We start from the raw sequence: 27,440 nt of genomic DNA, 5'->3' as shown, positions 1-27,440 counted from the left end.
TAGTGCTTTTGCTGTTCGTTAGGCCTACTCATCTTGTTGGCTGAAAGTATATGTGGACAGTTTCTAACATCTTCAATATGCACCTAGGAGTTCAATGAGAGGGATGCGTGCAGTTGTGTCCCGATATCTGTCTCCACTTGTAGCCTGCTTCGGAGCTGTGATGCCTGTGAGAAGGACCCGATCGATCACGTGACGAACATTGGCTAATAAGAATGTAGATATTTGAGAGAGCCTTGTGAGTGAGAGGTGCTTCTGAGCATGACGATTGGCAGCTGGGAGAAGGGAATTATAATGATTATGTTCAGCAGGCACATTCTGTATGTAATGTATACTAACTCACTTCAATGAATCATCTGTTTACATTTTCTTTCAGTGAAGAATTGTTTAAATGCAACCACATTGAAACAGACATGGCCTGTAGACCACGTGTCAGTGCCTAGATGTAGCTCTGCTCTAATTCTGCTACTTGTCCTTTGGGCTTGTACTTTCTGAGATTATAAAGGTTTCAGGCAGGTTAGCTTTGCATGACTGAGAGGCAGGCCTGCTATGTTTGCTGTTTCCGCCTATAGACCACATCCTGCTACAAATAGAATTGGATCACTCAATGAGTCTCTCTCGTGACGCTACTGACAGTAAAGGTTCAAATGGCTCAACAAAGACCGTATTGCACATTAAATTGGCACTTTCCTACACGTTCCTATAGCTCTGCTCAGTCTTTCCTACACGTTCCTATAGCTCTGCTCGGTCTTTCCTACACACTCCTATAGCTCTGCTCAGTCTTTCCTACACGTTCCTATAGCTCTGCTCAGTCTTTCCTACACATTCCTATAGCTCTGCTCATTCTTTCCTACACGTTCCTATAGCTCTGCTCAGTCTTTCCTACACGTTCCTATAGCTCTGCTCAGTCTTTCCTACACGCTCCTATAGCTCTGCTCAGTCTTTCCTACACGCTCCTATAGCTCTGCTCAGTCTTTCCTACACGCTCCTATAGCTCTGCTCAGTCTTTCCTACACGCTCCTATAGCTCTGCTCAGTCTTTCCTACACGCTCCTATAGCTCTGCTCAGTCTTTCCTACACGCTCCTATAGCTCTGCTCAGTCTTTCCTACACGCTCCTATAGCTCTGCTCAGTCTTTCCTACACGCTCCTATAGCTCTGCTCAGAACTCTTGTTGCCGTTGGTCTACTATTTCCATTATGTAAGTAAATGCCATGCTTGACTTGTACTGAAATAGGTGCTTGCACTCATTTTGAGTGCCAGTATTGTTTATATTTTATGTGCAATGCATTTGAGCTAATATTCTGTAAGAGGTGCCGGTACGTTCCAGTGAGTTCCTGCTCAAGTCCAGCACTGTGTAAATGTATAATGCACTTAGCTGGGGCTTGGTATTGTTGTTGCTCAACACAGGCCCAGCAGGTGTTATAAGAGTACTAGAGTGGGTTGAGCCAGTGCTGCTCCACTACATAAATAATAAATTTGTTGGATGAAAAGGCACTCCAGGGCGAAATGTATGTTAAGTCTAAGAGAATATCTCTTGTCTCGCTGAGAAGAAATATGAACCTGCTGAAATATATAACTGACATCACTTGTCTAGTGCTGAATGTGTTGTTCTGTGCAGTCGCCTGAATTCTTGGTACAGTACAGTAAATAATCTGTCAGGAAATTTGAAATTAAAAATGCCATGTTTTGCTATACATTTAGCAATCTATGAAGCAAATACCTGTTTTAAGCAATGGTTTTGGAACAAAGTGGCACTTTTAAATAGCTGGAAAATATGTAATTCATTCTGTTATACACTACCAGTCAAACGTTTTAGAACACCTACTCATTCAAGGGTTTTTCTTTATTTTTACTGTTTTCTACATTGTAGAATTATAGTGAAGACATCAAAACTATGAAATAACATCTGGGAGGAATCATGTAGTAACCAAAAAAGTGTTAAACAAATGTAAATATATTTTATATTTGTGATTCTTCAAATAGCCACCCTTTGCCTTGATGACAGCTTTGTACACTCTTGGCATTCTCTCAACCAGCTTCACGAGGTAGTCATCTGGAATGCATTTAAATTAACAGGTGTGCATTAAGTTAATTTGTGGAATTTCTTTCCTTGGTGTTTGAGCCAATCAGTTGTGTTGTGACAAGGTAGGGGTGGTATACAGAAGATATCCCTATTTGGTAAAAGACCAAGTCCATATTATGGCAAGAACGGCTCAAATAAGCAAAGAGAAACGACAGTCCGTTACTTTAAGACATGAAGGTCAGTCAATCCAGAAGATTTCTTCAAGTGCAGTCGCAAAAACCATCAAGCGCTATGATGAAACGGGCTCTCAGGAGGACAGCCACAGGAAAGGAAGACCCAACTTACCTCTGCTGCAGAGGATAAGTTCATTAGAGTTACCAGCCTCAGAAATTGCAGCCCAAATAAATGCTTCAGAATTCAAGAAGAGACACATCTCAACATCAGCTGTTCAGAGGAGACTGTGTGGATCAGTCCTTCATGTTGGAATTGCTGCAAAGAAACCACTACTAAAGGACACCAATAAGAAGAAGAGACTTGCTTGGGCCAAGAAAACATGAGCAATGGACATTAGACCAGTGGAAATTTGTCCACCTGTAAGACGAGGTGTGGGTGTACAGATGATGAGCATGTGTATTTCCCACCGTGAAGCATGGAAGAGGAGGTGTGATGGTGTTTGGGTGCTTTGCTGGTGACAGTCTGTGATTTATTTAGAATTCAAGGCAAACTTAACCAGCATGGCTACCACAGCATTCTGCAGCGATATGCCATCCCATCTGGTTTGGGCTTAGTGGGACTATCATTTGGTTTTCAACAGGACAATGACTCAACACACCTCCAGGCTGTGTAAGGGCTATTTGACCGAGAAGGAGAGTGATGGCATGCTGCATCAGATGACCTGGCCGCCACAATCCCCCGACCTCAACCAATTTGAGATGGTTTGGGATGAGTCTCTCAACCAGCCAACAAGTGCTCAGCATGTGTGGGAACTCCTTCAAGACTGTTGGAAAAGCATTCCAGGTGACGCTAGATGAGAGAATGCCAAGAGTGTGCAAAGCTGTCATCAAGGCAAAGGGGGGCTATTTAAAGAATCTCAAATATAAAATATATTTTGATTTTGTTGAACAGGTTTTTGCTTCCTACATAATTCCATGTTATTTTTTGATGTCTTCACTATTATTATACAATGTAGAAAATAGGAAAAATAAAAACCCTTGTATGAGTAGGTGTTCTAAAAGTTTGGACCGGTAGTGTATATTTAGCAGTACAAAGCCAAATAAAAATTAAGCATTGGTTTTCAGTCCTTTTTTCTGTTCCTCTCTTTCTCTAGGCTGAGCGGGATAAGACTGGTCTGGCCAACACTGTCCAGGACCTCCAGAGGCAGTTGGAGCTGTCCCAGCAGGCCTTTAGTGAGCAGGAGGACAGGGTGGGCTCCCTGACCCAGCAGCTGGAGGCCGTACAGCTGCAGAAACACATCCTGCCCCAGGGGAAGGCAGCAGGTGACCGGGGGGACAGCAGCAGCAGGACCCTGGAGAACGGTGCGGATGACTACGACTATGAGCTGGACGTAAAGAGCACTGAGGTGCTGGAGGCTCGGATGAAGGCAGCCGGCGAGGAGCTGCTGAAGCTGCGTGAGGAGCTGTCTCAGGCAGGGAAACGTTACTCGGCCCTGGAGCAGCGCTGCCGGCAGGAGAAGGAGCGATGGAGGGGAGAGGCCCATGAGCTGGCTGAGAAGATCCGCCAGTGCATCAAGTCCAGCCGGCAGGACCAGGAGCGCATCAGCGAGCTGGAGAAGGAGATCGGAGCGACGAGGAAAGTGGCTACTGATTCTGAGGGTCATCTCAGCGTAGCACAGGAGGAGCTGCTGGCCTTCTCTGAGGAGCTGGCCAACCTCTACCACCACATCTGTGTGTGCAACAACCTCACGCCCAAACGCGTCACCCTGGACTACTACCGCGACGGGGCCAGGGGGCAGTCAGGGGGGAGCGGAGGGAGGTCCAACCACCTGCACCCCCATCACGGACGTAACAAGCGCCGCTCCAACGAGTTGTTTGCGAAAGCAGTGCACGGAGGGGATGGAGACAGTAGGCCTGGTACTCCCCAGGACTCCCGTGACAACTCCCCCTCGACACGCTGCTCCTCCCCCGCCCCAGTCTGCCCTGGCTCCCCCACGCTGGACTTCAGGGACCCTTCCAACGTACGTAACCTGGTGGCTGTCATCCGCTGCCAAATCAAACACCTCCAGGTACGAGTGCCGCCGCCATATTGTCTTCCACTAAACATACATATTTAATGGAGGGTTCATTTAATAAACACGTTTCTTTTCTTTTATCTTTTACCAGATGTAATGTCTTAGTCTCCTACATTCATTTCACATTTCCACAAAGTGTTTCCTTTCAAATGGTATCAAGAATATGCATATCTTTGCTTCAGGTCCTGAGCTATATGCAGTTAGATTTGGGTATGTCATTTTAGGCGAAAATTGAAAACAAGGGTTGTCCATGGCAGGGTATGCCGTGCTGAATTTGGGTCCCACGGTACAGAATGTATTATTTGGCTTCTTTCAGAAAGCTGTTAAGCAGAATGTCTGGCGCTTGGTATTATTTGGGAAGTAGATATCTGGGAACTGTAGTATAGTAGACTAATAATACTACATATGAGAGATATTTTGGATCATTTTTAGATTGCTTTAATTCGGTGGAAAGACTTATTCAGACACAGGTGTTTCCTGAGTGGTCCATCATGTCAGTGAAACTGAAAGTATGCTGAATAACATCACTAAGGCAATAAGCACTCGTCATGCCTGTTTCCCTCAGGTGGCGGTGGACCTGTGTCGCCACCGGGGCACGCTGCCCTATTCGGGAGGGATCAGCTGTGGAGGGGAGCTGGAAAGTGAGGCCCTCACGGAGGAGGTGCTGAAGCTCAAGTCTCTTCTCAGCACCAAGAGAGAACAGATTGCCACTCTCAGGACTGTCCTCAAAGCCAACAAACAGGTAATGTACAACAACAAACAAGGTCTTGCAATGGACACGTCAAGTTGAACACGCACACATACACACACGACACACACAACCATCAGACTCAGATGGGTCACTTACTGTGTAACAAGATGTACCGACGTGACTCGTAATTGGTCTTACCAAATGGTCATCAATGAGGTGTAGTTCTATTTGGGGCGGCAGGGTAGCCTAGTGGTTAGAGCGTTGGACTAGTAACCGGAAGGTTGCAAGTTCGAATCCCCGAGCTGACAAGGTACAAATCTGTTGTTCTGCCCCTGAACAGGCAGTTAACCCACTGTTCCTAGGCCGTCATTGAAAATAAGAATTTGATCTTAACTGACTTGCCTAGTAAAATAAAAATATATATATTTTTGTCTTGAAAATAAGTTAAATCTATTTTTTCATTGAGGGTCTGGGGCTGACTGACTCAGCCTGACGTGTCCATGACCTGTAATCCTCAGACCAGAGTCACTAGATAATGTCCTGACTCGATAACAACTGAACATTCAGACTTTTCCTCTGGTCTTTCTCTCTCTATTTTGTGTATCCTGTTCTGTTTTCTTGGCTTGTCAATAAAGCCTTGGGTATCTGACCCATAGCCACACCAGTAAGATCTCTTCTGACTGCTAGAACCATCAGTCTGCCTGGAGGGGATGTTCCTCGTTCAATTGTCTCGTATTTGTTTGCGATCTATATATATTTTTCAATGAAAAACAAATTATATTCTCTAAAAAGAGGGGGGAAGGGGTGGGTGAGACATGATTGGACGGTCTGAGTGTAGACTGAGTCAGAGAGGGAGTATGATGACGTCTTCCTCAGAGATCTTCCAGTACACTGCTCCTTCCTCCCCCTCTACTCTGTACGCCTCCAGCCCTGGCTGATCTTCTTCTGTCAACCCCTTCTCTCGCTCTCTTCTCTCCTCTTTCCCGCTGTCTCACATACACACAAACTCTAAGGCTAATCTCTGCTCGATTAGGAGAGCGTCTCTGTCACGGGTTAGCCTCTGAATTCAGATGTCTGGTGCTCTACTGCCACAAAGATTCAGAACTATGATGTTTTAATAAATGACTATCATAGAACATGTGTGGTTAACCTTTGTTCCCTTCTAGCACAGTTATGTAAATATGGCCTTTATTTACATTGTAGTCATTTACCAGACACTCCAGAGCGACAGTAAACTTTAGAATGAAGATATTTCCCAGTTAATTGTTGGTAATTTGCTTTGACAGGGTCGATGCTGTATTTCTGGTTTCTGTTTAAATAAAGGGTTGATATTTTCATTGCTAAAAATATGTCCCATCTGCCATTTAAAAAAATGAGCGTTGCACTAACAGATGAGAGGTCAACTTTGCCATCTGTTATCTACTTGATGTATTTTCCCCAGCTGTAACAATGAATCCTAATGTTTCTATTCCAGACAGCAGAGTTGGCTCTGAGCAACCTGAAGACCAAGTACGAGACAGAGAAGAGCATGGTGTCTGAGACCATGGTGAAGCTGAGGAACGAGCTTAAGGCCCTGAAGGAGGACGCTGCCACCTTCTCCTCACTGAGGGTGATGTTCGCCAGCCGGTACAGTCATTTATATACTGTCCTTTTTATATTCCCAATCACATAGAATAACAGCAATCTAGAGACCTGAGTTGGAGGAGTGCAGTAACCTCTATTTGTTTGACAATTTAAAAACAGAAATCAGCATCACAAGTGAATACACTGTATTTCAAGTCTGAGGAAACACACATTAACAGGATTTCAGTTGTGTGTGTCAATTGGTGATGTGTTGCAATCAAAAATATACATATTGCATGATGTCCAAATTCCTGTTAGGCTTACTCTGAGATTAGCGTTCCAGGCCTATTTTCTACCCAGCTGCACATCCACAGACTAGCTTCCCTCTGCTGCTGTGAGCAGATCTACACCTAGCAGTAGACAGTAGACACTCCAGTGGAACTAATTGTTCTCCATCTTTAAGCAGCTAATCGTCATGTTTGTGCTCCTGTGGCTCATGTTTAGATGAGACAGTCAGACATTCCATGACATGGTAGACTAGAGCTTGGCTGCGACCCAAATGGAACCTGTTCCCTAAATAGTGCTCTACTTTTGAGCAGAGCCCTAAGGACCATGGTCAAAAATAGTGCACTAAATAGGGAAGAGGGTGCTATTTGGGATGCATGCTAGAGCTTCCGCCACTACAGTGTCATCTAATCAGATTACCCCCCTGCAGTCCGCCACAATCCCTCTCCTCACGTGCAGGTTAGCACTCACGTGCTACTGTTCTGTTTGGAGCCTCAGCCTGGACCGACCTGTCCATCGGGTCAGGGAGACTCTCCACGTAATGGCCCCTTCTCCCCCTCTACCCCGCCTCCAACAGTCTCTGTAGGGAAAGCTGCTAGCGACCGAGTTAACCTGTGCAGAGCCTGCCTCACGTGTGATACACTGTTTGTTGGCAGGCAGATGTGTTTTTCAGTGTTGGCATGTATGTCCTGAACTAGTGTGTGGTGGGACAAAGGCATTTGTTATTTGTGATCGTGTCTGTCGTTGCTTGCACAGTTCTGTACGGTATTGAATACTGTAGCTACTGTTACTCTAGTGATTCCACATGTGTATGTGTTGTTTTTAATGTATCTGTGTGTTACTATTAGAGGGATGTTAATTTAGCGATTGTTCAGTACTGCAAGCTCAGAAGGGCTTTCAAGGAAAGGAGTATTTTCTCTGAATATGCTTTTTTTTTTCCTAGAAAGACTTTCCCCCTAAAGCTCTGTCTCTTCACTAGGCATTAAATGAGCTGCCATTTGATTAATCCTGGTGTTTGAAAGGCCCTATAATGCAGGGTGTGGCAGAAGCCTACCGTCTGCTGCTATGGCCAGAGACCCTGACTGAAATTTGATTTGGGAAATGTTTTGTAATGGTGCCATCATGTGGTAATATAGAGTGCCTCAAACTCAAACTCAAATTATTATTCAACAAATTCAGAAATGAAACGTTGCTTTCTTTGTATTTTCTTGGGTTTCTCTCTTCTCTTGGGTTTGTCCCATGTGATCTTACTGTCTGTCTTGTCTCATAAATGGCTGTGTCATCTTCCTCTGTGTGTTTGTTTGTCATAGCTGTTGAGATGATGAGCAGTACATTATTCAGATAATGTTTTCTATGTGTGTACAGTTTGTATAACTTTTATCTGTCTAACATGTCTACTAAATGTGTGTGATTGTGTTGCTCTAACATGCATGTGTCTCCAGGTGTGACCAGTACGTCACCCAGCTGGACGAGATGCAGAGGCAGCTCGCAGCGGCTGAGGATGAGAAGAAGACCCTGAACTCCCTGCTCCGCATGGCCATCCAGCAGAAGCTGGCCCTGACCCAGCGCCTGGAGGACCTGGAGGCCCCTATGTCCCCCCACGGCCTCGGCAACAGCCCTCGCCGCGTCAGGGCCAAGGAGCTGGGCACCAAAACGGGCCGAAGCCCCCGGCGCAACAGCCCCGTACGGAGCAGGAACAGTCCCCGCTCCAGCCCAGTCCTCACCAACAGTGTGTCCAGCACCGCCAGCCACCACTTCCGAGCCCTTACCCACAGCCTCCACACCAGCCCTGTAAGAACCCGGTCTTCCTCCACCACTACCTCCTTCCATCCTGACCCTCTTCCTCCTATATATACCCCATCCTCCTCTACCCGTACCACTCCCCGACCACGCAGAGCAGCCAAGCTCCCCAGGGATGCCACATTCATTAGAAGTCGTAGTGTCACTGATGTGTTCCGAGCAGGGCTGAGTCCTTGGGAGGAACAGGATGACACCCAGTCTGACTCCTGTAGAGGGTCTTCCAGCTCCCTGGATAGCGTAGTCTTTGGGAGGGCTCTTGTAAGGGGTGCCAGATGGGCTTCAAGCCCTAATCATGAAGATACCCTTTTCACCAATCACACTTTGTGCTCCTCGTCCTCTGCCTCCAGAGTAAAGTCTTCCTATTCCAGATCGATAGAGAATCTGGCCACTTCCAGGTCTCTCTTTATCCCTTCTGTCAACGTATTAGACCCACAAGGCACTGTTAAGCCAGTGTTGAAGCCAACCTTGGAGGTTTCTGTTCATAGAAAACAACAAAATGTTGTTTACAAATCAAATTCTTCAGAGGTGGTGTCCACAAGATCTTCTCCAACCCCAAGGTGCCTTACAGCAGCTCCCCTCTCTCTCCCAAGTCAGTCCAGTAGGACCAGACGGGCCCCAGGCTCAGAATCACGGAGTCGTTTGAGTAGGCCTAGTTATAGGGGCACCAGTGATCCTCCTCACCCACAACCAGCCAGGGCTCGTAGTTCACAGCCCAGAGGATCACGCTCACACAACCAATGACCCTTTGGAGTTTTATCAGCATAAGTGCTCAAGAATGTTGCCCAAGTTATTGAAAGTAGACAGGCAAAATACATTGATTGTCTACTGATGGAACCACAGTCTCATAACCTCTTGTTAATCCTTACTCCTTTTAAATTTATTTTTTACCTGTTGTCTTAACCAATTGTTGTGCTTTGTGGATCAGTGACAGTATCCTTTTTCAGTTTGTTTTGGTCCTTCGGTTTATTACTAAATGTCCTTTTTATGTCTCTGTCTCCCCCTGTGTCTGCAGCGGTAAAACCAGTCAGTCTTCACGATCCCCCCCAGTCCTCCCTAAGAACCGTGTTCTCCATGTCCACCTCCTGAAACAAACGCCTTCCCTTCCTCCAAACACATCCTCTTCATCCCAGACCTCCTGAGTCAACTCCCAGACCTTTCTACTCTACTCATCAGACCCGGTGGACTGGCTGCCCTTTCCGTTTCTCCTTGCCATCTTCCTACCCTCTGTATGGACCCAAGATGCCTACCTGCATGCAACCAGGAAGGGAGAGTTAAAGAAGAAAACATACTCTGATTTTATTTATAATGTTATGAAGTAAAGGACTGTTTTTCTGACCTACACAGTATTATTTACCCGTTCTTTCAAACTGAAAACTCTGTCCTGCTGTTGATGTATATTTATGCAAATATATTCCATTTTGATGCTGCTGCAAGTTTTTTGACACTAGTGAAGACGTTTAGCCTGGCAACATGCCGAAGTCTGCCTGGCAACGTGCAACGTTCTTCTAGTGTCAGGCAGCATCCCCCCTGGACAACTGCTGCATAGCGTGACCTCCATGGCTGCATCTGAAATGGCACCATATTCCCTACTGTATATTGTGCACTACTTTTGACCTGGGCTCATGGTGATTTGGTTGAAACTAGTGCAATAGGTAGGGAATAGGTGTGCCGTTTTGGTTTCATGGGCATTTTTAAAACACAGCAGCCTTACTAATCATAATTGAAATACTAAATGCACACTGAAGAGTCCTGTCTCTCTGGTGTTTTGAGGTTTATTTCTTTAGCTCTGCATCTTCTACTGGCGGTAACTGTTAAATCCTTCTCTTTGTCCTGTGACTTACCTGACTGTTTGGCTTTGGCCTACCAGCCATGCCCTTCAGTCAGGAGATCAATATCACTGATGGAAATTATTCATCTGTAGCCTCAGCACCTCAGGTTTATATCACTAGCTAACAAAAAGATGGGAGATATTTGACGGGCATGCTTCATTTCAAACTATGCAGATAGCTCTGAGACTGAAGGCCCTGCAGACTGCTGTTTTCCAGGACCTGAGTAAGGAGGCTGACGGTTCCATAGAAATAGAATTACGAGAACAGACATCTGTTTAATTATATTTCTATGGATTCTAACTAATTAATTTCCCTCTCGTCTCCTGGCAGCAGGGTTGCAGTGGACGTGGGTCTTCTAATATAGTGTCCCTACTGGACCACACTGCCAGCCTCCTACAGTGCAGGGTCCACGGTGGGGCACATCCACCTTTATATCTAGTAGCCTTAGTGATTTGGCTATTTGTTTTATCATTTAAAAATAAATAATAAAAAAACAGGCTCAAATCAACTTGGTCCAGGTGGGTTTCTGTGCTGTGTTTAGTGAAGGTCAATACATCATGCTAATTGGGGGTTCCAATGTTGAAAACAGTGCCTTGGTTTTCCTCTTGCTCCAGTCATTTAATGTTTAGACTAAATCACCTTTTTAAATATGTTGAACACTGTTGTAGTGATGAGATGTGTAGTTACGTTTTTATATGATTATGGAGCTTTGTTTAGCTTTTCGGGAAACTAATAATAGGCTCTTTGGTATTTGTTGTAGTTTGTACATTTCTTTGTCCTTAAACCCCCCCCCCCCCCCTCCCCCTCCCGTTTTCTCACTCTTTCACAAATGTGTTTGTACAGGTAGGTGTTTTGTAAATGTAACTGATCATCATACGTCTGTGTGGACAAAATGAATTAGTACATTTATTTTATTTGTCGATAGAACCTAATATGCCCAAATGGTCTGCATCAATTTCTGTGTATGTAAAGTAAGTTCATTTTGTTGACATGTGAACAACTTATTGTGTGATGGAGAATAAAGCAACACCACTGTCAGTAATTCTTTGGTTGATGACATTTATCTTACTATATGTTTTCTTTGCCTTTATGATTAATACTTAAAGATCCTTCCCCTAATATGATATGGCAAGTCAAAAGTTGAGGTAATGCATCTTTTGAAGCAAGTTGTGTCCAATTTATTTGATGTGTCATTTGTTACATTGTATCTACTCCGTTGGATTTGCCCAACTTATTGTAATTGGTTCAAATGAACTCCAGGCCCTTCTCCCTATACCGGGGGTGTAGAGTGAAGTTATACCTGTTATATCGGCACATTTATTTATTTGTAATCAGCCAGCATATTCACTGGTTCCTTTTTATAGTAATTGTAAACAATACCGGTATATTTGTATGCATTGGTTCTGACGTTTTTTCTTAGAATAACCTGCAAAAAAGTGGATATCGCACTGGGCTGTGCATTAAAGAAAATGGTTAAACTAATGGAGAGAAGAAATGTAAAGATCAAAACTGTGAATTAAATTACAGGTCGGCAGCGATACCTTTACCTGCTACTTCCTCGATACCTGCCGCTCAGACATTAGGTTGGAGGCAAGAAGCGCCCCGAGGAGCCATGTCCGGACGATCGTACTCCTCCACCGACCCAAAAGCAGATCATAGGACATACCTATGGGCACGTTGTAATGAGAGGAAACAGCTTGTGCACGATAAGTAGTGAACTCAGTTTTCCTTTGTCAGAAGTCCCCCCCTATCACTCTCAACGTCAGGTAGGCTAAACTTTAAGGGATTCCCATCATTTGTAATGTGAATCCACTTATGGTGACATATATCGCTTATAATGTGCAACTACAGCCATTTGGGTGCTGATGGGGACGGATTCAGTACTCTCCATCAGCCACTGATGTCAGTTTTGTCATCTGTCGGTTGAAGATAATATGCACAAGGATCGTATCAGTTCATCCTCTTCTAGACTAGTGCTGTAACAGTTCATCCTTCCTTAGGTTTTAAAGTGGGTCAAACATGACAGCTGGATGGCAGTCCTGTCAGTCATTGGTCTTGTTCTGAGAAAAGGAAATTGTTGAAACTAACACTCATCCAGGGAATATCAAAACAACCTCAGGTCTAATCCCAAACCCCTGCAGGGCAGGCCATGGTCTGACACACTCATTTACCCACTAGCCATATGATTGCATATTTTGTTTCATTATCTGGTCACTAGATTATAGCATCATTATGTCGGCACACACACAGCAAAACCCCGGGGTGCTACTTTGGTTTTAGAAGTGGGGGGGGGATATAAACATATTTTGTAAATGATCATTTAGGATGAACACTCCAAACAGCCTACCCAATTGCTCGGAGGCTTCCGCATGGGCCTAAAGTACAACGTTGCCTCGTTTGGTGTCACATTGCAATTATAAAACGGGGGGGACATGTCCCCAGTGAAAGTTGTGCTCCTGGCAAAACCCTCACTATAAAGACATAAGAAGGGTCTTGATACTCTAGGGGAAGAGATAGACTCGAGAATGAGGTTACCAGTTAGATATGGTAAATCTATCATGTTGACGGCTTACCCCATATGACATCCCTGTAATCCTGTTGTTGCTTGCCTAAACTTTGTTCTTTGCTTCAGGTACATAGTCATTGTGCACTCCGGCTGGCAGCACCTCAAACTGATTAGTACTGAAAATGTAAGTCCTTAAATCGTATAAAGCTGTAGTTATGTTATTTTTTTGGCACTGAGCAAATTTCAGGTCTTTGAAAATTCTGTGCAACTTCCAGAGCATGTTGACTGTAAACACTGAGGCTGTACCTGCTTTAAGTTACAGTTTTGACAGTGGCCAGGTAGGCTAATGTGGCTATTTGATCATAATGTAGACCTACCATCAAAAACAATAACTGGGCTAATAACTCCCTAACTAGCAAATGGTATGAACAAAATGTGCACATGTTGCTACATGCGGCTCTTGCTTTCTTCTAAAAAACAACCACAGCTGTAAACACAGTCCAGTTCAAAGTAAATGGCGCAGATCCATATATGGAACTCCAGCCACTTTAATAATGGGAATTGATGTAAAATATATCACTAGCCACTTTAAACAATGCTACCTAATATAATGTTTACATACCCTACATTATTCATCTCATGTGTATACGTATATACTGTACTCTATATCATCTACTGCATCCTTATGTAATACATGTATCACTAGCCACTTTAACTATGCCACTTTGTTTACATACTCATCTCATATGTATATACTGCACTCAATACCATCTACTGTATCTTGCCTATGCCGCTCTGTACCATCACTCATTCATATATCTTTATGTACATATTCTTTATCCCCTTACACTTGTGTCTATAAGGTAGTAGTTTTGGAATTGTTAGCTAGATTACTTGTTGGTTATTACTGCATTGTCGGAACTAGAAGCACAAGCATTTCGCTACACTCGCACTAACATCTGCTAACCATGTGTATGTGACAAATAAAATTTGATTTGATTTGATATGGCAATGGTCTATTTACATTTATACAAATGGTGGGACTAATCCTGATTGCTGATTGGTTAAAACTGCATTCCAGCCGGTGTCTATTCCACAAGTTACCACCGGCTAAATATATGATGTTAAAATGTCTATTTACTCTGTTCCATCTGACTGCGCAATCCCCTGTCTCATCAGCTCAGCCAGGCACTTTATAAATGTTGATCTCCACTATAAAAAGCAGCTAAACATTATCTCACATTTCTTCTAACATTTAGTTTTCAATAGCTGAGATTTATATAAACCTTGCTGTCTGTCTCTCCGAAATTCGCTACATTGTTTCAATATTCAAATTTGATCTCCAGCTGTCCCATAGTAATGAACATGTTGGGAGTCGGGACGAGTCAAGTCAAATTTTATTTGTCACATACACATGGTTAGCAGATGTTAATGCAAGTGTAGCGAAATTCTTGTGCTTCTAGTTCCGACCATGCAGTAATACCTAACAAGTAATCTAACAGGCAGGCAGGCAGCGTTTCTCAGACAGTAGATATCATGAATCAGCTGGCATAATTTTTATGGATATATTCAAAGAAATGTCAAATGAATCAAAGTGCAGCTAGTTTGCAGTCTTTCCAGCTTCAGTTTGAAGATATTGTGTTAGCTGAGGTGTTGGTTAGCTCCAACAGTGTTCTGACGAGTGAGCACATTTTCTATGCCAGGCGAAATCGTGCCTCATTAGCTCGTTGTTATGCATGTATCCAAACAAATGTGACTAGAAACAGTTTATGCAAATGCAGCTACTTTGATGTTATTCTGGCTGCACTTTTTGACGTGACTGTAAATTAGCCATAGTTGGCTAGCAAGCAAGGGAGAAGAATGTTGCCAGTCTTTATGGCAATGGAACATTTAGAACGAATGACTAACACACATCCATAGAGGCAGAACAAAAGACTGAACGACTGGGTCAAGTCTCTGGCAACCGAACTGATAGAACGAACGACGAGCTTGCTTTGGTAGCAACCTTAGATTTGTGCCGCGACTATATCTTGTGGAAGGATGAAATGGTATGAATAAATTAACCAAAATCTTTTTAATGAAAATATGTTAATCATTATTTGAAAATGTTGGTAACCCGTTGTATAAAAGTGATAAGGCTTCTTGGTATAAACATTATAATGCCGTTGTATGGACGATATATTGGCACGGTTTGCTGCTAACAACACCCTTGCCAAGGGTCCTCCAAACAGCGGCTTCGAGGGCATTATCATTTAAATAGGCCTACTGCAGCTCTGATTGGTTTTGCCGCACGGTACTATAGGGCTGTCGTGCGCAATAGAATCATACTCCGATGCATTCTGCTTACAACAAAATCTCTTGCATAGTTTGTTTTGGTATGTTGCATTGAAAGTGGCTAATATTGTGTTGATTCAATAACAATTACCACAGTAAAGGGAAACGTTGAAAGTCTTAACTAAGGGGGAAAACTCTTAAATAGTTGAGTGAAGTTCAATCTGGTGCCTGATATTTCTTCTGCGCGGCATTCACGAGGATTTGCATGGCAGTCTCGGGGCTACTGCGCACCCACGCAGGTTAGAAGGAACTTTTTTTGTGCACTTGTACCCCTTTTTCGTGATATCCAATTTGTAGTACAGTCTTGTCCCATCGCTGCAACTCCCGTATGGAATCGGGAGTGGGAAGGTTGAGAGCCAAGCGTCCTCCATAACACGACCCTACCAAGCCGCACCGCTTCTTGACACACTGCTTGCTTAACCCGGAAGCCAGCTGCACCAATGTGTGGGAGGAAATACCATACAACTGTCGACCAAAGTCAGCTTGTCATGGTCGGCTGTGACACAGACTGGGATCGAACCCGGGGCTGTAGTGACGCCTCAAGCACTGCGATGCAGTGCCTTAGACCCTGTGTCACTCTGGAGGCCCAGAAGGAACATTGGTTATGTAATCTCTGATGCTGACTGAGGTATCCAAAACACAGTATCAGTCTACTATGTTGTCTCTCTAATATGTCTCTGTGCTGTCTCTCCCCAGACCTGATCCCACCAGATGTGTGTGTAACCTGCTCAACACCTCCACTATTTATGCAAACAATGGGGTCAGCCTGGCTGAGGTGGACATCTATGGGTTTGACTATGACTACACCATGGCCTTCTACTACAACGCCCTCAACAACATGATCTACAACACTGCCAGACTTCCTCATCGAGCACGACAAGGTTTGTGTGCTCTAACTAAACTGCCAATACACTCTAGCACATACTGATCATTTTCTGCTCTTGTTTGACAGTATCCTGAAGGTATCCGCCTATATTACTACATCCCAAACATCACTGCACGGGGTCTTCACTATGATATTCAAAAGGTAAACATCATACAGCAATTATGCCTCTCTAATACATCGCTCTGCCCTTATTTAAACATATAATCTCAAGGTACCATGGGTTTACAGTACTGTTTTGTCCTCCCCATGGTCTCCTGATGAAGATAGATGCTTTCCATTACATTCAGCTGGGGACTGTGTATCACTGAATTCTGTTTATGGGTAGGTGAATAACACTCTGCAATGTATGGGTAGGTGAATAACACTCTGCAATGTATGGGTCAGTCAGTGTAAACATATAAATATAATGAATATAACATGCTTGAAACTCTAACCCTGGCAATAACTCATGGGTACACTCACAATGGCTGCCTGGTATTGTGATGGAATCATTTCCAGGGTATTTTGGAATGTTCTATAAACTGATGCTGGGTTGCCATGCTAATAAAGTAGAATGTTCATTCAAATAATGCTAACTGATGTGGCTCATGTAATGGAATGTATTTTTTGTAATGCCAGTTGAGTTGACTCAACAAATCACAGCACAGATTGAAGGGTACACTTATGAGAATGGTGGACTGAATTTTCTGGACTTTACTACTTTAAATAATACTTTTAAGATCAATTGGATAAAACAATTCCTAAGAAGACCCACTTCTATCTGGAATTTTATTCCTCATCATGTCTTCTCTACTTTTGGTGGCCTTAACTTCATGTTGTTTTGCAATTATAATATTGACAAAATTCCAGTGAAATTTTCTGCTTTTCATCGCCAGGTTTTCTTGTCATGGTCCTTAATTTGGTCATGGTCCTCACTGCAAAACTACCATTCCAGTGTTTTACTTGCTATATTGTATTTACTTTGCCACCATGGCCTTTTTTTGCCTTTACCTCCCTTATCTCACCTCATTTGCTCACATCGTATATAGACTTGTTTATACTGTATTATTGACTGTATGTTTGTTTTACTCCATGTGTAACTCTGTGTCGTTGTATGTGTCGAACTGCTTTGCTTTATCTTGGCCAGGTCGCAATTGTAAATGAGAACTTGTTCTCAACTTGCCTACCTGGTTAAATAAAGGTGTTCTCAACTAGCCTACCTGGTTAAATAAAGGTGTTCTCAACTAGCCTACCTGGTTAAATAAAGGTGTTCTCAACTAGCCTACCTGGTTAAATAAAGGTGTTCTCAACTAGCCTACCTGGTTAAATAAAGGTGTTCTCAACTTGCCTACCTGGTTAAATAAAGGTGTTCTCAACTAGCCTACCTGGTTAAATAAAGGTGTTCTCAACTTGCCTACCTGGTTAAATAAAGGTGTTCTCAACTAGCCTACCTGGTTAAATAAAGGTGTTCTCAACTAGCCTACCTGGTTAAATAAAGGTGTTCTCAACTAGCCTACCTGGTTAAATAAAGGTGTTCTCAACTAGCCTACCTGGTTAAATAAAGGTGTTCTCAACTAGCCTACCTGGTTAAATAAAGGTGTTCTCAACTAGCCTACCTGGTTAAATAAAGGTGTTCTCAACTAGCCTACCTGGTTAAATAAAGGTGTTCTCAACTAGCCTACCTGGTTAAATAAAGGTGTTCTCAACTAGCCTACCTGGTTAAATAAAGGTGTTCTCAACTAGCCTACCTGGTTAAATAAAGGTGTTCTCAACTAGCCTACCTGGTTAAATAAAGGTGTTCTCAACTAGCCTACCTGGTTAAATAAAGGTGTTCTCAACTAGCCTACCTGGTTAAATAAAGGTGTTCTCAACTAGCCTACCTGGTTAAATAAAGGTGTTCTCAACTAGCCTACCTGGTTAAATAAAGGTGTTCTCAACTAGCCTACCTGGTTAAATAAAGGTGTTCTCAACTAGCCTACCTGGTTAAATAAAGGTGTTCTCAACTAGCCTACCTGGTTAAATAAAGGTGTTCTCAACTAGCCTACCTGGTTAAATAAAGGTGTTCTCAACTAGCCTACCTGGTTAAATAAAGGTGTTCTCAACTAGCCTACCTGGTTAAATAAAGGTGTTCTCAACTAGCCTACCTGGTTAAATAAAGGTGTTCTCAACTAGCCTACCTGGTTAAATAAAGGTGTTCTCAACTAGCCTACCTGGTTAAATAAAGGTGTTCTCAACTAGCCTACCTGGTTAAATAAAGGTGAAATAAATCAAATAATATAAAAAATGTATAAACACAATTTTTTACCACACAGATATTATATATGGAATAATCGGGATATATTGTTGAAAAATACTTCTTTGTTTTTAGAATATTGGTTCTGAAATAATATCCTATTGGTGAGCCAACTGGTAAATGCAGAGGGTCTTTTACTCCGTTTTAAGGAATTCTTATCACTTTACAAGGTCCCTCTAACGCCTAAAGATTTTGCAATTGTTTTAGATGCCATTCCCTCAGGTGTTGCTCTGTAGGTGTTGCTCTGTTATTCAGGAACGTGTCAAGACCTGACCCTCAGAACCTACCTTCTATTGACCCTGTTGACTCATCAGTAGAAAAGATTTGTTTCTCTTTTGGTCCATTCAACAACAGAGCGATATGAACCTTGTTTCAGCAGGATGTTGTATCTATTTATGTCATGTATTATTGGAATGGATTTATTGATAATATGTGTTGGAAAATAGTTTGGATGTTGCCACACACATTGTTAACAAAATGAAGGAAGTTTCCATTAAAATTATTCATAAATATTATCCTGCTGTACTGCTTGGATTCTTTACATACGATAGAAATAAGCTGAAACATTTTTATGTAATTAATTTCATTATTCTTTTGGCCAAATTTCATATACACAAATGTACATTTACAAAAAAACAAACACGTTTTCTTACCCTACAAAAATAAATTGAACTGTATTTTAAGACAGTTCAATACTCTACTAATAAAAAAGAACTTGCACAATTGGTGGCTGACTAAATACTTTTTTTGCCCCACTGTATATACTTGTGCTCCCTCATGTACTTTCTGTATTGATTTGTTGTTAATAAAATTTTAAAAAAAGCACAGATTGAAGGGTACACTTCCTGCCTTCCTTCCTGGCATGGGTCTAGGTCAAAAATATACAGGTTTGGCTCCAGCACCGTTGCTAACTGCCAGCGCTGTTGCTAACAAGCATAGCTGGTCCCATTTGTTGCAAAGAGTATTGGGATATTAGAATTTTGTTCTCTTAACCTTTGTCATCTTAAACCTAGGCATGGGTACACTCAAAATGGATGCCAGTCCACCAATTATGCCATCATTGACTTGAATGGAGACCCTTTCAATTCTATGCCTCTAGACCAATTTTCACTGATGAATGTGTCTGTTTTTTATGACTGTTTTTTTTCTGCTTGCATTTTGTATATATATTTTGATGTGTGTATTTTCTGTTATTTATGTAGTTCAGGACTCATTTGTAAAATAGACCTTGGTCTCAGTATGACTTCCTGATAAAATTAAGGTAAAATATATATATATATATATATATATATTTTAGGTAGAATATATATATATATATATGTATATATATATGTATATATATATATATATATGTATATATATATATATATGCCAAGTGTGTAAAATATATATTATATATATATATATTCTACCTGTCAAAGGTTTGGAAACACTTACACATTCCAGGGTTTTTTCTTTCTTTTGACTATTTTCTACATTGTAGAATATTAGTGAAGACATCAAAACTATGAAAGAACAAAGAACAGTAACCAAAAAAAAAACAAATCTAAATATATCTTCAAAGTAGCCACTCGTTGCCTTGATGACAACTTTGCACACTCTTGGCATTCTCTCAACCAGCTTCATGAGGTAGTTACCTGGAATGCATTTCAATTAACAAGTGTGCCTTGTTAAAAGTTAATTTAGGGACTTTCTTTCCTTCTTAATGTGTTTGAGCCAATCAGTTGTGTTTTGACAAGGTAGGAGTGGTATACAGAAGATATCCCTATTTGGTAAAAGACAAAGTCCATATTATGGCAAGAACAACTCAAATAATCAAAGAGAAACGACAGTCCATCAATACTTTAAGACATGAAGGTCAGTCAATCCGGAAAATCTCAAGAACTTAAAAAAGTTCTTCAAGTGCAGTCACAAAATCCATCAAGTGCCATGATGAAACTGGCTCTCACGAGGACCGCCACAGGAAAGGAAGACCCAGAGTTACCTCTGCGGCAGAGAATACGTTTATTAGAGTTACCAGCCTCAGAAATTGAAGCCCAAATAAATGCTTCACAGAGTTCAAGTAACAGACACATCTCAACCTCAACTGTTCAAGCAGACTGTGTGAATCAGGCCTTCATGGTCAAATTGCTGCCAAGAAACCACAACTAAAGGACAGCAATAAAAATAAGAGACTTGCTTGGGCCAAGAAACATGAGCAATGGACATTAGACTGGTGGAAATCTGTCATTTGGTCTGATTTGTGATTTGTGATTTGTGATTTTTGGTTCCGAACGCTGTGTCTTTGTGAGACGCAGAGTAGCTGAACGGATTATCTCTGCATGTGTAGGTCCCACTGTGAAGCATGGAGGAGGATGTGTGAGGGTGCTTTACTGATGACAATGTCAGTGATTTATTTAGAATTCAAGGCACACAACCAGCATGGCTACCACAGCATTCTGCAGCGATACGCCATTCCATCTGGTTTGTGCTTAGTCCCGCTATCATTGGTTTTTCAAAAGGACAATGACCCAACACACCTCCAGGCTGTCTAACGGCTATTTGACCAAGAAGGAGAGTGATAGTTTGCTGCATCAGATTACCTGGCCTCCACAATCACCCAACCTCAACCCAATTGAGATGGTTTGGGATTAGTTGGACTGCAGAGTGAAGGAAAAGCAGCCATCAAGGTCTCAGCATATGTGCGAACTCCTTCAAGACTGTTGGAAAAGCATTCCAGGTGAAGCTGGTTGAGATAATGCCAAGATTGTGCAAAGCTGTCATCAAGGCAAAGGGTGGCTACTTTGAAGAATCTCAAATATAAAATATATTTTGATTTATTTAACACTTATTTTGGTTACTACATGATGTCTTCACTATTATTCTACAATGTAGACTATAGTAAAAATAAAGAAAACCCTGTAATGGTGTGTCCAAACTTTTGATTGGTACTGTATATTTGTTTGGTACTAAAACTGTGTTGACCCTGTAGGGGGCTGAACCCAGTTCCAGATGAGGTCCTGAGGCTCTGTGGGACTACCCACCATGTCCCCCTACACCAGATCAGCGAATTCTATGGACAGACTACATAAGCATAAATGGTACCTTAGATCATTCATGATACATCGGGATGCGTGAGGTAATGTGCAACGTTAGTTCCGGTACTTTGGACAAATCACAATTTCACAGGTGTTAGCATCTTGAATTCTGGAAGGTTAGGCGACATTTAGAACGTGGACTTTCCCGTAACTTGCAAATTGAGTGAGTGGAGCACTTTGTTCCAGCAGGGAGGTTTTGTTCATCAGGTTCAGTCTGTAAGACCTGGGGCTTTGATGTTTTCACTCAGGTTCACATTCTTCTATGTCTATTGAATGCCTCCCTGTGGAGGAAGCACAACATGCTTCCCCTGCCTCCTAATCTTCCATCTCAAACATGCTATATTCCCACTACCCACAATCCTCTGGGTCTGGTACTGGGCTCCCTGTCTTCATAAATTAGGGATTAGCTCTGTGTACAGGCCTCGCTCACTGTGGGCACTGGTTTCATTTTTTCCTCCTTGGAAAGAGAGTGGTTCCAGACATGGTCCTTCATTAGAGCTAGAAGCACCGGGTGGTAATATCATGTTTAGAAATAAGTATTTTATACCCATTTTGTAACTGCATTTCTTGTTAATCACATATGTGATTATGTTGACGAGTGTGTTTATAACCATACAAAACTGAGGGTTTATAAGTGAGTTTATAAGCATACAGTAAGTAGTTGACTTGTAATTGTCCATAGGATCTCAAAGTGAAGCAGTTCATGAACATCTTCTCCATCCCAGAGATGACCCTCCTGGCTGTGGCCAATGATTTCTTCATCTCCAACGACATTGAGTACGATCCTGAGCACCTCATCAAAGATGTCTCAGTGAGTGTCTCAGCACAATGCCTGTTTCTCATGTCATTTCTCACCCTGTGTAATGTTCTTTCACTCCCTCTTGCTGGTTTTATAAACCCTCTGCCCGGTTCATTTGACCGTTTGGGCACAGTGGGGCTGTTCACCAGCAGGTTCAGCTGTCTGTCCACCTAGAGAGAGGTTGCCAGGGACTCAGATGTGTGGACTCTGGAGCAATAGCAGTTCTCATTCCACACTGGGGTGAAAGGGTTTAGGATACAGTTTGTCCCGCTCAGATTCACTTTGTCTGCCAGAGAAAGACGAGATCTAGCATCAATTAGACTGGGTTGGAGTAGAGAGCGTGATATTCAAAACCTGAGTACAAGCATGTTGAATTGATAATTTTCTATGAGTACATGCTATAGCTGAATTTAAGTATATTTATGTGCACTTACTGTTTGTGCTCCTTAAAGGCATATGGAAACATTGATGTTTTTATTGATGTTTTTATCCTCAGGGAGCCATTGGAATGGTTCACATCAAAGGTTACATGTACAAATGGATCATGCAAGATCTGGGTGAGCAATGTTGGATTCTGTTTGTGATGTCCAGTCAAACACCTTGCAAAATGTAAAAGTTTGAATTGTTGTCGTTGTTGTGTACATTTCCCTCGTCTTCCCCCCTCCATAGAGAAGTACATTCTGCGAGGGGACGAGCCTTATGCTTTTCTGCAATGCCTGATCAGCCACGGGAAGGAAGTGTTCCTCATGAGGATGAAGACCCAGGGTCATATGTTGGTTTGGGTCAATCTTACAGAGAAAGCTCTGTTGCTTTCTCTGTAAGATTGACCCAATCGTTATGATTACTCTGATTGTAGGGATAAAGGCATGAGGTTCATGGTGGGGAAAGACTGGAGGGACTTCTTTGACAGGGTCATTGTTCAGGCAGACAAACCACACTTCTTCAATGACTGTGAAGTGAGTATGAAGTGTTTTATGTGCCATGTTGTCATGTGTTTATTGGAACCATATTCAAATTGCTGTCCAATGTTGCCCCTCTCACAGACCATCTCACAGACCATCTCACAGACCATCTCACAGACCATCTCACAGACCATCTCACAGACCATCTCACAGACCTTTTAGACGCTTAGATGGAAATGGGGACCTCTAGTGGGTCAAAATAAACAGTCTGGACAAATGACAGATCTACAAAAAAGTCTGAACACCTTCACTATTAAACTACAATGCTTGTGACCTAATCGCCCCCATGAACATCATACAGAGACATTTGGTTGTTGTGTTCTGTATGACTTTCTGAGGCTGACAGGCTGGAGAGGGTCCAGTGTGCTCTACTTTGGGGACTGTCTCTATGTAACAGTATAACTTTAGTCCGTCCCATCGCCGGGCTCGAACCAGGGACCCTCTGCACCCATCAACAACAGTCACCCACGAAGCATCGTTACCCATCGCTCCACAAAAGCAGCAGCCCTTGCAGAGCAAGGGGAACCACTACTTCAAGGTCTCAAAGCAAGTGACGTCACCGATTGAAACACTATTTAGCGCGCACCACCGCTGACTAGCTAGCCGTTTCACATCCGTTACATCTATAGTGACTTAGCTGTGAGTGAATCTTTTATCTCACCATGTATATAGAGGCATGGAACACTGGTCACTTTAACAATGTTTACATACTGTTACTGTACAGTGCATTTCGGAATGTATTCAGACCCCTTGACTATTTCCATTTTTTATTTTTTTTATTTTTTTTTCATTACAGCCCTATTAGAATATGGATTAAAGCGTTTTTTTCCCTTGATCAATCTACACACAATAACCCATAATGACAAAGCAAAAACAGGTTCTTAGAGGTTGTTTGCCTGAAAAACTGAAATATCACATCGACATAACTATTCAGACCCTTTGGTATCGATAACAGCCTAGAGTATTCTTGGGTATGACGGTATAAGCTTGGCACACCTGTATTTGGGGAGTTTCTCCCATTCTTCTCTGCAGATTCTCTCAACCTCTGTCAGGTTGGATGGGGAGTGTCGCTGCATAGCTATTTTCAGGTCTCTCCAGAGATGTTCGATCGGGTTCAAGTCTGGCCTCTGGCAAGGACATTGAGAGACTTGTCCCAAAGCCACTCCTGCATTGTCTTGAATGTGTGCTTAGGGTTGTTGTCCTGTTGGAAGGTGAACCTTCGCCCCAGTCTGAAGTCCTGAGTGCTCTGGAGCAGGTTTTCATCAACGATCTCTCTGTACTTTGCTCCATTCATCTTTCCCTCGATCCTGACTAGTCTCCCAGTCCCTGCCGCTGAAAAATATCCCGATAGCATGATGCTGCCAGCACCATGCTTCACCGTAGTGATGTTGCCAGGTTTCCTTCAGACTTGACACTTGGCATTCAGGCCAAAGAGTTCAATATTGGTTTCATCAGACCAGAGAATCTAGTTTCTCATGGTCTGAGTCCTTTAGGTGCCTTTTGGTAAACTCCAAGCGGGCTGCCATGTGCCTTTTACTGAGGAGTGGCTTCCGTCTGGCCACTCTACTATAAATTCCTGATTGGTGGAGTGCTGTAAAGATGGTTGTCCCTCTGGAAGGTTCTCTCATCTCCACAGAGGAACTCTGGAGCTCTGTCAGGGTGACCATCGGGTTCTTGGTCACTTCCCTGACCAAGGCCCTTCTCCCCCAATTGCTCAGTTTGCCCGGGTGGCCAGCTCTTGGAAGAGTCTTGGTGGTTCCAAACTTCTTCCATTTCAGAATGATGGGGGCCACGGTGTTCTTGGGGACCTTCAATGCTGCAGAAATGTTTCGTTCCCTTCCCCAGATCTGTGCCTCGACACGATCCTGTCTCTACGAGCAATTCCTTCAACCTCATGGCTTGGTTTTTACTCTTACATGCACTGTGAACTGTAGGACCTTATATAGACAGGTCTGTGCCTTTCAAAATCATGTCCAATCAATTTAATTTACCACAGGTGGACTCCAATAAAGTTTTCGAAACATCTCAAGGATGATCAATGGAAACAGGATGCACCTGTCTTTCTGTTTTTCTAAATTCTAAAAATCTATTTTCACTTTGTCATTATGGGGTATTGTGTGTAGGTTGATGAGGAAAACTATTTATTCAATGAATTTTAGAATAAGTCTGTAATGTAACAAAATGTGGAAAAGTCAAGGGGTCTGAATACTTTCCGAATACAGTATTCTAGTCATGGTTTATCCTATATAATTAATACTGTACGCACATTTTCTATTAATGTACTGACCATACTGACATACTTTATATTCTGGACTCTGACATTGCTCATGCTTAAATTGCTTGTTCTGATATGGCTTGTTCTGATATTATACTTTTTAAACTTTTTGGATTATGTGTGTATTGTTTTTGCTAGATATTACTGCACTGTTGGAGCTAGAAATATAAGCATTTCGTTGCACCTGCGATAACATCTGCAAACTTTGATTTGATGGATGATTATAATGGTAAACTACAGTAGGAACCAATGTACTAGACACATGTTGAAGTCATATGAACACAGTTATGAAACTTATGTTCATGCTGCATGCTGAGAGGTGAAACCCAAGACAGAAGCTAAGGGTGTATGCACATCAGTAAAATATGTTTAGTGAGATCTATTTCTCTTCATCAGATTTGGATGTGGTGTGGCCAAAGCCACATTCCTGCTTCATGAGTACAGCTATTAGAATACAGTAAATACCATCGTATATAGACAAACCAAATAAGGATAGCAATTCAAACTATACAGGAGCTTCTCATCTAAACCATATTGCACATAGTGTTGCACACTTGATTAATGCACTGATTCACAAATGTGTGGCTATTTTAAAAGCCTTTAATTTTCAATGTGGCTAACAGAATAAAAATGATGTCTACTGGTGTTAAGGTAATTCTTGCAGGGACATGTGGTGTGGGAGAGCCTGTCTTTACACTGTACCACTCAGAGGGGGGGGTATGTGGTGTAGATGTCTCCCACACTACCTCTGGAAGGATCTGAATCTAGATCTGTCTCTTTACACAGTATCTCTCCTGGACCTAGTTTGTGTCGTCAGTGTAGTGTAAAGAGGCCCTAACTCTGGTGAACAAAATACTATTGTATTTTATTCTATTCTTTCACTCACTAATTAAACCTTGGTACATACTGTCCTTCACATGGCATTCTCCCTCTTCTAGGACCATGTCCCCTTTTTTCAGACTAAGAACAAAGAACCTGTTCAACATGGCCTCCATCAGCTGTGTGCTAAATTACGACCTCTCCTATACCTTCTACCCCCTATGCATCCCTCTACAGCATGAGGTGCCCCTGTGGATGGACCAGATTTGCAGTGGCTGCATGAAGACCCCTTTCCTAGAGGAGATGGCCCACATCTGCTGAGCCAACAATGGGTTGTCATTGCTGGGTTCTCAACATGGACATTCACAAAGCAGCCCACTAGAGGGCACTGTAGATCAGTATTATTCAGAGAACAAGCTTAGGTTATTGCTATTTCTGTAATTGAATACTGTGAGTAGTATCATGGCCTATATAGGAGTTACTCTCTGGCAGATCTAAGTGAACCAATAATAGACATGAACTTCAGAAACCTTTAACTTAAACACCCTTCATTGTACATGTTAGTTATTAACTAATGGATCATACACCCATCCCTGTGTGACTGGCAAACAAAATATCTGGTTGTATTTGATGACCAGCGTGCAAAGACCGATGCAGCATGTGCCCATCATGGACACATGTCTATTTCGTGATGAAGACATAGCACGTACTGTATGTTAACAATGTATGTTCAAAATACTATAGCTGCTTTAAAAAACCTGATTTTGTGCTTGTATACATTCAATAGAATATGGCTAAATTTAAACAATGTTGTCACTGTTGTAACCTTTTTCATTTGTCATGATGTTGCATGTGTAGCCTATTGATTGTTGACGGATCCAATTCAAGCTTTCATGTCCATAAATATTTTATTGTGCATTGGAAGAACAAGAAGTTAGACAATCAAAATCTGTAAATCAAGAAATGTGTATGAAGTTTTGAGGTAGGCATCTATTCAAATTGATTAGAGCGATCACATACAGCTATCTCCTAAAATAAAGGAAACACTTGAGTAAATGAGGGGTACAGAGTAT

General features: G+C 42.3%; 1 protein-coding gene and 1 pseudogene across 2 annotated transcripts in view; both read left to right on the top strand.

Annotated features, from left to right (window-relative positions):
- The window catches only part of LOC109908151 (protein bicaudal D homolog 2), a 37,935-nt gene extending 26,456 nt beyond the window's left edge, over positions 1-11,479 (top strand). The window contains exons 6-10 of one of the 2 annotated variants that reach the window (XM_020506666.2): positions 3,349-4,263; positions 4,835-5,011; positions 6,435-6,586; positions 8,251-8,599; positions 9,621-11,479. In XM_020506666.2, coding sequence (XP_020362255.1) covers positions 3,349-4,263; positions 4,835-5,011; positions 6,435-6,586; positions 8,251-8,599; positions 9,621-9,626 — 1,599 coding nt within the window. In that variant the 3' untranslated portion in view covers positions 9,627-11,479. The remainder of the gene's footprint in view (positions 1-3,348; positions 4,264-4,834; positions 5,012-6,434; positions 6,587-8,250; positions 8,600-9,620) is intronic. The other variant, XM_020506667.2, reaches the window with a different exon arrangement.
- Positions 11,480-12,049: 570 nt separating this feature from the next.
- On the top strand, positions 12,050-26,688 carry LOC109907031 (5'-nucleotidase domain-containing protein 2-like; annotated as a pseudogene).
- The last annotated feature ends 752 nt before the right edge of the window (positions 26,689-27,440 follow it).

The sequence above is a fragment of the Oncorhynchus kisutch genome, linkage group LG17, assembly GCF_002021735.2.
Source record: "Oncorhynchus kisutch isolate 150728-3 linkage group LG17, Okis_V2, whole genome shotgun sequence".
Taxonomy (NCBI): domain Eukaryota; kingdom Metazoa; phylum Chordata; class Actinopteri; order Salmoniformes; family Salmonidae; genus Oncorhynchus; species Oncorhynchus kisutch.
The sequence above is the reverse complement of the archived record's forward strand: the minus strand, read 5'-3'. Positions and strand labels throughout refer to the sequence as shown.